Source organism: Lygodium microphyllum, chromosome 21 (genome assembly GCF_053477565.2).
Source record: "Lygodium microphyllum isolate KBCC chromosome 21, Lygodium_microphyllum_v1.1.10, whole genome shotgun sequence".
NCBI lineage: Eukaryota > Viridiplantae > Streptophyta > Polypodiopsida > Schizaeales > Lygodiaceae > Lygodium > Lygodium microphyllum.
In genome coordinates, this window is record NC_141155.1 from 97,993,321 (window position 1) to 98,005,749 (window position 12,429).

The 12,429-nt window shown below is 41.7% G+C and overlaps 1 protein-coding gene across 1 annotated transcript; it reads right to left on the bottom strand.

The window, feature by feature from the left end:
* Positions 1–506: 506 nt before the first annotated feature.
* On the bottom strand, positions 507–1,043 carry LOC148018335 (pentatricopeptide repeat-containing protein At4g25270, chloroplastic-like). The gene has a single exon (XM_087661563.1). The coding sequence runs from the start codon at positions 1,041–1,043 to the stop codon at positions 507–509; it is 537 nt and encodes a 178-aa protein (XP_087517689.1).
* Positions 1,044–12,429: the final 11,386 nt, after the last annotated feature.

Genomic DNA, 12,429 nt, shown 5'->3' on the forward strand with positions numbered 1-12,429 from the left:
ATAATCTAGCTTTCGTTTCTGGTTGATGGTTTATATCCTGCCTTCAAAGTTAAGCACACCCCGCCAATGCCTTCTTCTCTGCCATCTAGGAATTCTGGATTGGAAGGTGCACCAACAGGTGCTGTCCACCAACAGTCAGGAAGTTTACCAACAGGCCAATTCACCACCAATAATCTTCCAATTGCACCGTCATAGATATCCTATGAACTTCACGGACCAAGTGGTGGGATTCCCCCCATCGAACTGGTATAAGCATGGAAAAAAAACCCTTCATATGGTAGCAGCCGCCTGAATAGATTTGTTACCTCTGTTTTTTGACCATCTCCAGTCTCTGGATCTGTAAATAACTAGGGTCTTCGTGGAATGGGTTTTCTCCATCTATAATTGGAGGTGCAAGTCCTCCGATTACCAGCTCAGTTTGCTGTGTGATTAGTGGAGCTATCAATGGAAATCTTGGTCGAGCTATTAATTCAGGGTCTGCCCTAAATGTTCCAAATTTGAATGAATCACATGTCAAATTGAGAGCAAACAGTGCCTCTAGAGGTCTTGGTATCGAAGAGTAAACCACATTGTGCATATAGTCCAACAAGTGTATTAGCAATAGGAAGATCTTGTTCAAATCCTTTTAAACTAATCTCCATGTGAATGACTTGGCCCTTACTCAAATCTTTCATGCACATAGAAGCTTTCAAGGCACAAGCAATAGCAACAACATCTAGACAGACACCCTTTAATTGCATGTGATGATAAGAAGCAAGGGCCTTGACAAATGGTCCATGTTCAGCATAGCGTGCAATTAGCGAAGTCCACAACACAAGGTCACGAGCTGGCGACTTATCAAAAACCTCCTCAGCCTTTGACATCATCTCAAACTTGGCATACATCTCAATTTTGTTGATTCCAATAGATGTATCTGTTTCCAATCCACTCTTTGCCATGTCCAAAAGTAATTTTTCACCTTTGTCAATGGCTCCCATGTTACCACATGCCTTCAGCACAGAGGCAAACGTGAAAGCATTTGGATAAATACCATCAAGTTTCATCCATCTGAAACATTCTAATGCCTCATGGAAAGGTCAATGTTCAGCATATCCTGCAAATCAGTGTCGTCCAGGATACGACATCTTGAGCTGACATCTTAATGAACACTTCTTGTGCATCTGAAACCAACCCCATTTCACATACATGTCAATTAAAGCATTACAGATAAGTTCCTCTTGCTCCAAACCTCTCTCCACTATATTGCCTACGCAGAACAAAAATGCAAACACAACAACTAATTATGTACAAAGTAACAAATGTCACACACACATCTTTTTGGTGGATTCCACACCTCGGATGCGCAGCAGTAGGACATCCACCCCCTCTAATCCTACACATCCTCTGGATGGGCCAACTACCCATGATCATTATCGTCAAGATCCACGAACAGATTAATCTCTTTGTTGTGTATTTCAAATATTTCAGTAAGATTATCTGTCATATCATATGTCTCTTCTACTGGAGTTTCTTCTCGTTGCTCTTCTCTTGCAAATTCTTCGAATGCATAATCCTCATCATCTCTTTTCTTGAAAATCTTGATTCTTTTTCCTGCAATAGGCACTCTAAGCACTGTCCCATCCAATTCTGTTAGCTCATATGTTGCATTGTCAAAGACATGTCTGACTATGTATGGCCCAAACCATCTTTTCACCATCTTCCAAAGTGCAGTATGCCAATTTTCAAGGCTGCAATAAAAAATTAATACCCAATCTCCCTCTTCTATTGCTCTAGGTTGTAAGCGATGCCTGCTGTCAAACCTGTCCTTATTTCTAAGTTTAGATACCTTCAACCTGTCAATAGCTAGCTGAATATCCTCTGGTCTTCTCTCCATCTGCCAAATCCGAAGAGCTAAGAGCTCCTCTCTCGTCAAATCCTCCTGCCAAGGTAAAATTGACCAAGTCAAAGCACAGGTCTCAGTCGGCATAACCGGTTTCTGACCATACATCAACTCTATGGGCATATATCCTATGGTAACACTGTGAGTCATACGATCAGCCCACAAAGCAAATGGTAGAAGTCTCGGCCATTCTCCAATCCATCCTCTGCATACTTTGGCTAATGCTTTTACTATCGGCGGATGCCCTCTTTCACTCTTTCCATTTCCCTCTGGATTGTATGCTGTAGTTAGAGCCAACTTGATTTTTAGTTGAGAGAAAAACTCTCTAGCTTCATCTGCATCCAATTCACCACGATCTGCAGTGATCTTACCCACATAGCCATACCTATAGAAAATTTCTTCCAATAAGAACTTACACACTGCACTAGTGGTCTTCGTTCTCAAAGGTTTGCCCTCAACATGATTGGTAAGATCCTCTCTAGCCAAAACAATATATCTCATCTGCCATACACCCATAGGCATGGTAACCAAGTCAACTACCCACTTATAATGAATGAATAGTGGATAGGTCGGATGAAGCTCATCTCGATGACACACTACCGAATACATCTGACAGTCTTTGCAAGTCTCTCCAAAGTGAGAAACATCTCTATACATGCCTTTCCACAAATATTTCTCCTTGATTTTCTCATAAGTAGTCCACACTCCTCTATGACCAGTCCAAGGACTCTCATGAAACTCCCTCATCACCTGTAACTGTGTCTCTTTATCGTAGACAACCCGCAAGGGTAATCCACCTCTTTTCTTCGGGTGCTTCCAAATAAATTCGTCCTTGAGAAAATAGCCATAGGCTTTTCTTCTGATCTTCTTGAACTCTTCATCTGTCCATTCATCTCTTTTTCTTAGTGTACTAAGATATTTGCCAATCTGCAAAACCAATCTCCAACATAGAGTTCTTCTATGAAAGCCACAATATCATAGACATGGCAAACATGATCAACCATAGCGGCTGAAATTTCTGCATCATCCTCTTCTGCAAGTAGTGTCTCCTCATCATCATATCTGGCTCTAGACAGCATATTCGCCACTGAATTATCCTTCCCTGCTATGTGTTTAAATTCTGGATTTAATGACTTGATGCATGCAATCCATCTGAGCATAGCTATATCCGGAGTAGAGCAACTCGTAATCATACCTATCAATGGCAAGCAATCTGTCTCTACCACAACTGCGGCTCCAATAAAGTACTCCTTGTCACATTTGAGAGCCGTAACAATTCCCAGTAATTTCCTCTTGATTTGTGGATATCTCCTATGTCTCTCGTTTAGGACTTTCGCCCCAAACCGAATAGCATACATGTTTCCATCTGCATCATCTTGACCCACAGAGCAACCTATGCCAATTGGACTATTGTCAACTATCAATACAACAGGCCTTCCGCAATTATAATCCGCTTTCCTGAGAGTAGGAGCAATCTGTAATAACTTCTTCAATTTCCGCATGGCTCTAGTGTGGCTCTCATCCCAATAAAATTTCTGCCCCTTTCGAAGCAGTTGATATAAACAATCTGCTATGTGTGCAAAATGGGGTATCCAAATCATGTAAAACACACAAGCTCCAATGAATCTCCGTACCTTTGAAGTGGTAGAACAGTAATCCGTAATCTTGTCTATAGCATCCAGCTTGTCAGGTGAAGATTTCTTGCCATAATACCCACACATATGTCCAACAATGACAACCTCATTTACTCCAAAAACAGATTTTTCCCCTGATAGTTTCAAGTTCACTTCTTCTAACCTGGCCAAAATCTTTTCACAAGCTGAAATATGATCAACCACAAAATATCTGCATCCCTGCTCATTTAGACTCTCATTCGTCTCTTCTTCTGCACACCCCTTAATGGGCACATCATCCAAAAAAGGCATGGTAAGCTAAGGTATGTAATCACGAAGGACCTTATGCATGGCGTTCATCATATGCGCAACAGAATTAGTGGCACCTTCAGGCAAGCTACACATCCTGACAAGCCCAATAGGAGTTCTCATAGTGATTATGTCCATGCTTTCCAAAGCCAACTAAAACTGATCATATCCCAAATACAAATCACCTAAAGAATAGATGGCACGTCCAGCAAATGCTTCTGCAAACTCATCCACAACTAGATCTATACCAACATTCCTTATAGTAACTCTGTTTACTGGTTGCATGTCCTGTATAAATCGGAGAGTACCATTCTTCTTTGGAATTGTAAACCACCTATTTGAGTATGGTGGAGATGACGGCTCTAGGATTCCCATCCTGATTTTCTCATTCAACAAGTCAATTAGCTTTGGCAGGTGCGCCTTAGGCACTGGAATAGGTCGGAGGTTCCATGGAATATGAGGAATAGTAAAGATCACCATAGGAGCAAAAATATTCGGATTCACACATCCAATCTCATGCGGAAAAAAAGAAAACCCCCTTCCATGTCGCTCAAGCATCTCCTGAAAGCATTGCTTCTCTGTGGGTAGAAAGAAATCACCATTTCCAATTTTTAATTCAGTAAGAGTCTTTGTTGAAAATTTATGGCCTATATGCTCTAGATTCCTCAAAATTGGCTGTTTGGCAGCCCTCTCTATTTGCTGATCACTATTAGGTGGAAGCGATACAGCTACCGGCTTCACCTTCTTATCCGCAGTCTTATATTTTATGTCAACCTTGGCTTCATTATGATCCTCTGCATTACTCAAATCTTGCTGTAAATTAGCAATTCTGCACTCTAGTGGCTGAATATCCTTAGCCCTCTGCTCTATGGACTGCATAGGAACAGCCCTAAACTTTGGATGTTGAAATATTTCAACAGTAAACTCTGTTGCCTGAAAGTTTTCAGCCCTTTGTGTCTCTGTAGGCTGATCATAATCAACCGAAAACTCTGTTTGCTGAATTTCTTCAGTACTCAACACTTTTTGTTGAGTCACCTCAGCCTCTGACTCTATCTGTGACACAAAATCTGCAATTTCATGAAACATGTCTAGGGATTGCACTAATACATTACTGTGACAACTCTGCATATCAGTTTTCAGCATATTTTCCATCTCTATCATCGTATATGCACAAACCATACTATCATACATCCCATCTATATGCTCATCATCCTCTAAAATACCTGCATTTTTCAAATTTTTCTCCTTCCTGCATATGTACTACCTGGCAGCTCTAGGCAACTTAGAAGTCTTCTGATAACTCATCTAACTGTTTGCTGAAATTCCAACAAAACTGGAGGAGAAAACACTGTTGTTAGGAGGCGAGAACTCCAATCTCCTCTGCTCTGTACCACCGTCGTCTCGCAAAATAGACGTACCTAATGAAAACCCGAATCCCTCACAGTGGGCAAAGGTGCATCTCTAAGAGTATCCCTGTTTCTAACATGGTTCACACACACAGTCATAAACTGAACTGCTCTCATACCATCTTTACTGCGAATCCATGCATAAGCAGATCCATCATCCATTACTTTTGTTTCCATGCGCATCTCTATGATGAATGGCTGTCCAAGAATTATGGGATAAGAGCAGGAATCCTGCACAAAGAAATGGAAATCCTCCTCTACATCTCCAATAGAAACCCTGACACTAGGACAGGCAGCATACAAATCACCTGCAGTTTTGTTAGCGGGTCTCATATGCCACCCATACTCTACATCCATAGGCCGTCTATTACTTTCATAAACTCCATGAACTATGAGATTAATCTTTGAACCATGATGCACCAAAGCAACATAAGGCACCTGTTTCTCTCCAATTTTTACCATCGTTTCTGTAGTTGCCCTAGCCCAATGACTCCGCGAAAAGTGACTACGCGGTATCAAGACAGGCTCATCAGTTTCAACATAATGCATAGGCTAAAGCCTCTTCTCTATCTGTGGAAAAATAGAAGCATTCTCAACCATAACCTCATCCTCATCCTCATCCAACTCTCCAATCAAAACTCCCTGTGTATCAATAGTAGGCAATGCATGTCTTTTCCTCTTCAGGACTTCTTGGAACTGATCTTGAAACTCTCTTTTCGAGATGTCCAAAACCTCAGAAATAGTAAAAGTCACCTCACTGCCAAGTATCTTGTCATTAAAGATTTTCTTCATGTCCGTAGATGTCTCAATATCAGACATCAATCTAAACCCTGGCTGCTTTCTCTCTCTAGGCTCTTGCCTCTTTTCTTTCTTTTGAGCATCTTCCATTTGTCATTCTGGCCCTGGTCTCAAAGACGGTCCTGCAGTAGGTGGAGTAACAAACTCACCCCCTCTAGTCTTTTTAGCTGCATTTGGATTTTCTTCATCCCTCTTACGCTTCTCCTCAACAAGTACATTTGCTCCCTGAGACTTAGCCAAGTAGGCATAAATAGTGTACCTGCTGTCAATAGGCGAATCCCAACCTGTCAAGGATCTGATGCTAGAGCCTGCACTAGTCAAAATAGTCTGGTGAATTTTTCCCTTGTTTGCCGTCTCCATAGCATAAGTCCATAATGCTCCTTTCTCAATCTGGACTCCATATGCAGAAGCATCTCCTCTAGCTGCCACATAAGAAGTACGTGCAGCCATATGATCTAGTAATTTCTTCATTCCGCCTTTCCCAAAATTGGTAGCAAGCGGAGCTATTGTTTGAGTCAACCATATCTTACCATCTTGTCCCCAAAATACCAAATTCTTCCTCCTTGCATCCTGAAAAGATTCACAATCCTTGCAATGCTGATGGTCCGTACTATCACACCAAATACATCTTTGATCTCTCCTAGGTGCACTAGGAGCACTCCTAGGTGTAGTAGAAGCACTAGAAGGAATAGTAGGCATGGTCGAAGCAAACTGCTCTTTCAATTTTCCCACCAATTCTTCTTTAACTGACTGTAGTGTCAAATCCGTTATGCCTTTGATTATGTTATCAAGAGAGGAAGGAACCGATGGAGCGGATGGTTTTGGAGCAGAAGGAGCTGGCATCGGTCTTGGAAGAGGAGGAACATGAGGAGTACAAACAGTTGGCACTGGCATAGGCCAAGAAACTGGCTAAGGAAGAGAGGAAATGACAGGGGTAGAAGCAGGCATAGGAGCAAAATACGGCATCGGTGTCATAGATCCATTCTGTAAGCGGGTCTTCCATATCCTCCTCTTGGTCAAAGTTGAGACTGCATCCTGGGCATCTTGCCAATCCATTTTAAGACCCATAGGCTTTTTGTGATCTTCAAGAAGCTCTCCTAATTCTTCCTGAAGAGCAGGATCTGCATCTTCAAGAAAAGCTCAACTTTCTCAACATCCAATGCTCTTTGTTCAATGGCATCAAGTTGACTATACCTCTCTTCAAATTCTCGTATCAACTCTGAAGCAGCTAGATCTTTGTTTGGCATGTAGACCCACTCTCGGAATGACCGCCGTGTAGCCATCCCAAAGTCCTCAAGGAAATACTCTTCTTTCAGGGCCTTCTTAAAATCTTGCCAATGCGAATTTTGAAGGAAAAGATCAGTCACTTTTGCCCTCTAGGCGGGTGTGACAAGACGAAGGAAATACTTACTCATAAGTCCTGCTGGTACTCCAAAAAATCCCATCTTGATCTCATACATCTTCAAATACGGCCATCAAATAGCTTCTTTTCATTCTCAACTGCTTCAATCGCCTTAGTCGCGCTGATTGCATTCTCCTGATCCGAATATAGTTTCCTTTGTTGAGACATTTGTTGTTGATGCAACTGTTGCTGCTGCTGCATATACAATTGTGTCTGCTGATTTTGAAGCTGCATATACATAGACATATTCTGCCAAATCTGCTTTAAATCATCCGTTGAAGTACTTGAAGCAGCAGTCAATGATGGAGCTGAAGTAGAGGACAAAGCAGGAATTGTAGAAGAGGCTGAAATTGATGCTGAAGTATCCCCCATCCTAAAATTTATGCGACGCTTTCACATTGAGTTCACCAAAATATGTCGAAGGGTTTTCGAAAGAAAAGTCGCGACCACAGAGAACCTTGACTAATTTCAGGATAGAAGATCAATCAAGCAAGATCGCCATTCAATTTGAAAGAAGGTTACCTCAATTTCAGATAATGGCATCAATAGCTTCAGCTTCATACTCATTAACAACTTCCATTGAAGAAAATGCATGCACACCAGACCAGAATTTGTTTTCAAGTTTTGAACCCTGGCATATACTAAATAGTCCTAGCTTCAAATATACCCTAGAGAGACTTTACAAGTATCCCACACAGAAAAGAGAGTAAGGCCACATCTTCCTTTTCTCATTAACAGAATTCAGAAATCAACATCAAATCCACTTTGACCTCATCTTTTAACAGTTTTCTAATTCCAGCTAGTGTAATTCGTACTAGAGAGAAATCATGATCTCAAAGAGAATCAAGCAAGTTCAAACTTCATTGTGGCTACTGAACTCAAAAATCTCTGCAAAAGACATCTGGTTGTACACTCCTGAGCAAGGCAGCTCTGTATGCTTACTGTGATAAATAGAATTTGCAGAATAAAGCACCTGAGATTGCTGCCTCCAAGTAGAAAGAGCATACAAAGCCTAAGAGTTGGAAGTCCTTGTATGAAGAAAACCTCTTGTGATAGGTGCACTTGAGACTGAATTCAAGGGAACGGTTGAAAACTCACTAGCTGAATTGGCCTAATCTAGCATTGCAGGTGGTCCATTTACAGGCACTAGTTCAGGAGTAGATTTGGACGATAAGCTGTGTCATTACTTCCATTGTATGAGATATTGGTGGATCCTTGAATATGATTTGTGTTGTGAGAAGGTGCAGAGTGTCCTTCTATTGTATGCTTCCCTTCGACAGTAATCCCCCAAAAAGCTTTCTTCCAGGATCTTGTATTTGTTGCCTCAAAGACATAGAATAGACGTCTCTAGAACTCAAACCAATTAGTAGGTCATGGCCATCCTTGGCCTCTGAGTCAAGTACATGGCAAATTGGATTTGCATTGCTGAAGGAGAGTGCTTTTATAGGGTCCTTGTCGTGAGAATTGTAATCCCTGTCAAACAGAGTATCATCAACGTTAAACAGCAGACTGAACCTCAGTGTGCCCCTCATCAACAAGCTTGACAAGCCCCTCAACCTACTCCTGGATTGCCCGCTTGACACACTCTCCTCCACCATAATCAAAAGCCTCTCGATTTGATCTCAAATCTCTCCCCGATGCTTTCCTCTTCCGCCTTTGCTTTTTTTTGCCGTGCATAAGAAAGAGCATGAATGATGTTAACACATAGACTCTCTTACAAGTGCGCCATCCATTCTTGCTGTATGCCACTGCTTATGCGATCGATCCAAGATGAGTCCTCAAAAGCTTGCAATAATCCAGCTTTCGTTTCTGGTTGATGGTTTATATCCTACCTTCAAAGTTAAGCACACCCCTCCAATGCCTTCTTCTCTGCCATCTAGGAATTCTAGATTGGAAGGTGCGCCAACAGGTGCTGTCTACCAACAGTCAGGAAGTTTACCAGCAGGCCGATTCACAACCAATAATCTACCAGTTGCACTATCACAAATATCCTATGGACTTCACGGACCAAGTGGTGGGATTCCCCCCATCAAACTGGTATAAGAATGGAAAAAAAACCGTTCATATGGTAGTAGCCGCTTGAATAGATTTGTTACCTCTGTTTTTTGACCATCTCCAGTCTCTGGATCTGTAAATAACTGGGGTCTTTGTGGAATGGGTTTTATCCATCTATAATTGGAGGTGCAAGTCCTCCGATTACCAGCTCAGTTTGCCGTGTGATTAGTGGAGCTATCAATGGAAATCTTGGTCAAGCTATTAATTCAGGGTCTGCCCTGAATGTTCCAAATTTGACTAGATCACATGTCAAATTGGGAGCAAATAGTGCCTCTAGTATCGAAGAGTAAACCACATTGTGCATATAGTCCAACAAGTGTATTAGCAATAGGAAGATCTTGTTCAAATCCTTTTAAATCAATCTCCATGTGAATGACTTGGCCCTTACTTTAATCTTTCATGCACATAGAAGCTTTGAAGGCAGAAGCAATAGTGACAATATCTGGACAAACACCCTTTAATTGCATGTGATGATAAGAAGCAAGTGCCTTGACAAATGGTCCATGTTCAGCATAGCCTGCAATTAGCGAAGTCCACAACACAAGGTCATGAGCTGGTGACTTATCAAAAACCTCCTCAGCCTTTGACATCATCTCAAACTTGGCATACATCTCAATTTTGCTGCTTCCAATAGATTTCTATTTATTTCCAATCCACTCTTTGCCATGTCCAAAAGTAAATTTTCACCTTTGTCAATGGCTCCCATGTTACCACATGCCTTCAACACAGAGGCAAATGTGAAAGCATTTGGATAAATACCATCAAGTTTCATCCATCTGAAAAATTCTAATGCCTCATGGAAAGGTCAATGTTCAGCATATCCTGCAATCAGTTTCGTCCAGGATACGACATCTTGAGCTGACATCTTAATGAACACTTCTTGCGCATCTGAAACCAACCCCCATTTCACATACATGTCAACTAAAGCATTACAGATAAGTTCATCTTGCTCCAAACCTCTCTTCACTATACTGCCCACGCAGAACAAAAATGCAAACACAACAACTAAGTATGTACAAAGTAACAAATGTCACACACACAACTTTTTGGTGGATTCCACACCTCGGATGTGCAGCAATATGACAACGTCCTCTATTGAATCAGCAAGGTAGGGATCAGTGGAGACGATTTGTCTCTTTGAGAAATACCTGCCTACCAACATGCTCACAATACAAATCCACCTTCTTGTGCATCTTGTAGATGAAGTGGAGATTGCTGGACCTGTCCATACACGATGGATGTTCTTCTTGGAGCGCTTCATGAAAACCCTAAAAGACTTTGTGCGACAATGAGCTCAGCCAGAAGGTAGCATGGCTAAAGGTTCATTGGTGTCTGAGGCGCTAGTGTATATTTCACAATGGCTACCAATGGTGGATAGAGACAATAGTAAGCTATGGTTGTTGAAGAAATGGGATAGAAATGGGATAGAAAAAAGAATGGATGCTGCAATGGAGGAGAAAGTGAATCGCTTTTATATGTTGCACCATGCCTCTATGGAGATGTGTCTCGTAGCTGGAGCAACATTTTGACGAGGTCCATCTGGATTTCTTGAACTAGATTCCGAAAAAAAATGGATGGATTTTCCTGACACATTTGTGTTGCCCGCCCATTGTGAACATGTACATGAACTCATGTGTTTTTTAATTGTATTACAATATGGTACATGTCACAATAGTTAAATCTCTCTTGTACATGATTGTGAACATGTAATTTTCTATCCAAACCCCTGACAATCTCGATGGTGGTACGTTATACCTTCAGCTCCTTGAAGTGTGAGAGTATATGATCAAAGCGATGTTCCAAGCATAGATAAGGACAATATGCAAATAGAAGGGTGAATATTGCAAGCGTGGAGGCCATCGAAAGCTTGGAGCATGTAGAGGAGCCAGCATCGGGTAACAATGATGGAAATACAAGAGTTCAAGAATTCTTTGAGAACAAGGTGGACTCATCCTTTTGTGATGACATGTCTATTGTGTCAGGAGATTGATATGGGACCATAGGGTACTTCATACTTGGAGCATCCAACAACTCAATTCGTTGATGAATTGCTTATAAGGTTACATAAGATATGCATTTTAAGTAAGATCATTTTTTAAGATTTATATTACTATGCTTTGTATCATTTATATTGATTATGCTAACATCAATTTTTTTCTGTGTAGGTGACCTTTGTGGATATTTAGATCATCACGATGAGTCAAGGGATGAGCGATGAGGAGCTACAAGAGATTTTAACACATATGTCTCCAGATCAGATGGCGAGATTTAGAGATATGGTGGACTAGGAGTTGTCTCAAACACCATTAGTCTGCTCTATTAGATCTATTTGAGTGCACTTTGATGCTTGAGTTTCCAACAAACGAGATCGACGCTCCAAACTTGGGCCAGATGGAGGGAGTGGTTCAAGGGGATGATGTGGAGATCTGGATTTAGTGAGCCCACAGTTGGCTCAGGATACATGTGCTACTCCTTGCCCTCATGGTGGTTCTAGAGAGCGTGGCTCAGGTGGTTGTTGTGGAGGTACTGATGTAGTGTCTTTGTCTCGTTGTTCTACTGGAGTTACGTCACCTTCGGGATTTATCACACTTGTGGAGACGTCTACTCTAGTCACTTCGGCTTTTGTTGAGTTGTCTCGCAGGCACCATTATGGATGCTACTCTGAGAGATATTACCCCGGTAGATACACCAGATGTACAAGGGTCTCCTCAATATGCCCATGAGCATGGTCACAGGTGGGAGAGAACCCATCTTAGGCATACCCCAGAGGGATATGCCTACCTTATCGATGATAGGTCAGGAGCCATCATCATGAATGATGAGGGGAGGAGGGGGATGGCTCGCATGAGAGAGTTGTGCCAACACATTTTTCGGCACAACATCTTGGATCATTGGAAGAACATACTGGATGAGTAGCATCCTTGCATGAGGAGTTTCTGGTACCAGCCGTAGCAGATGGGTTTTCTA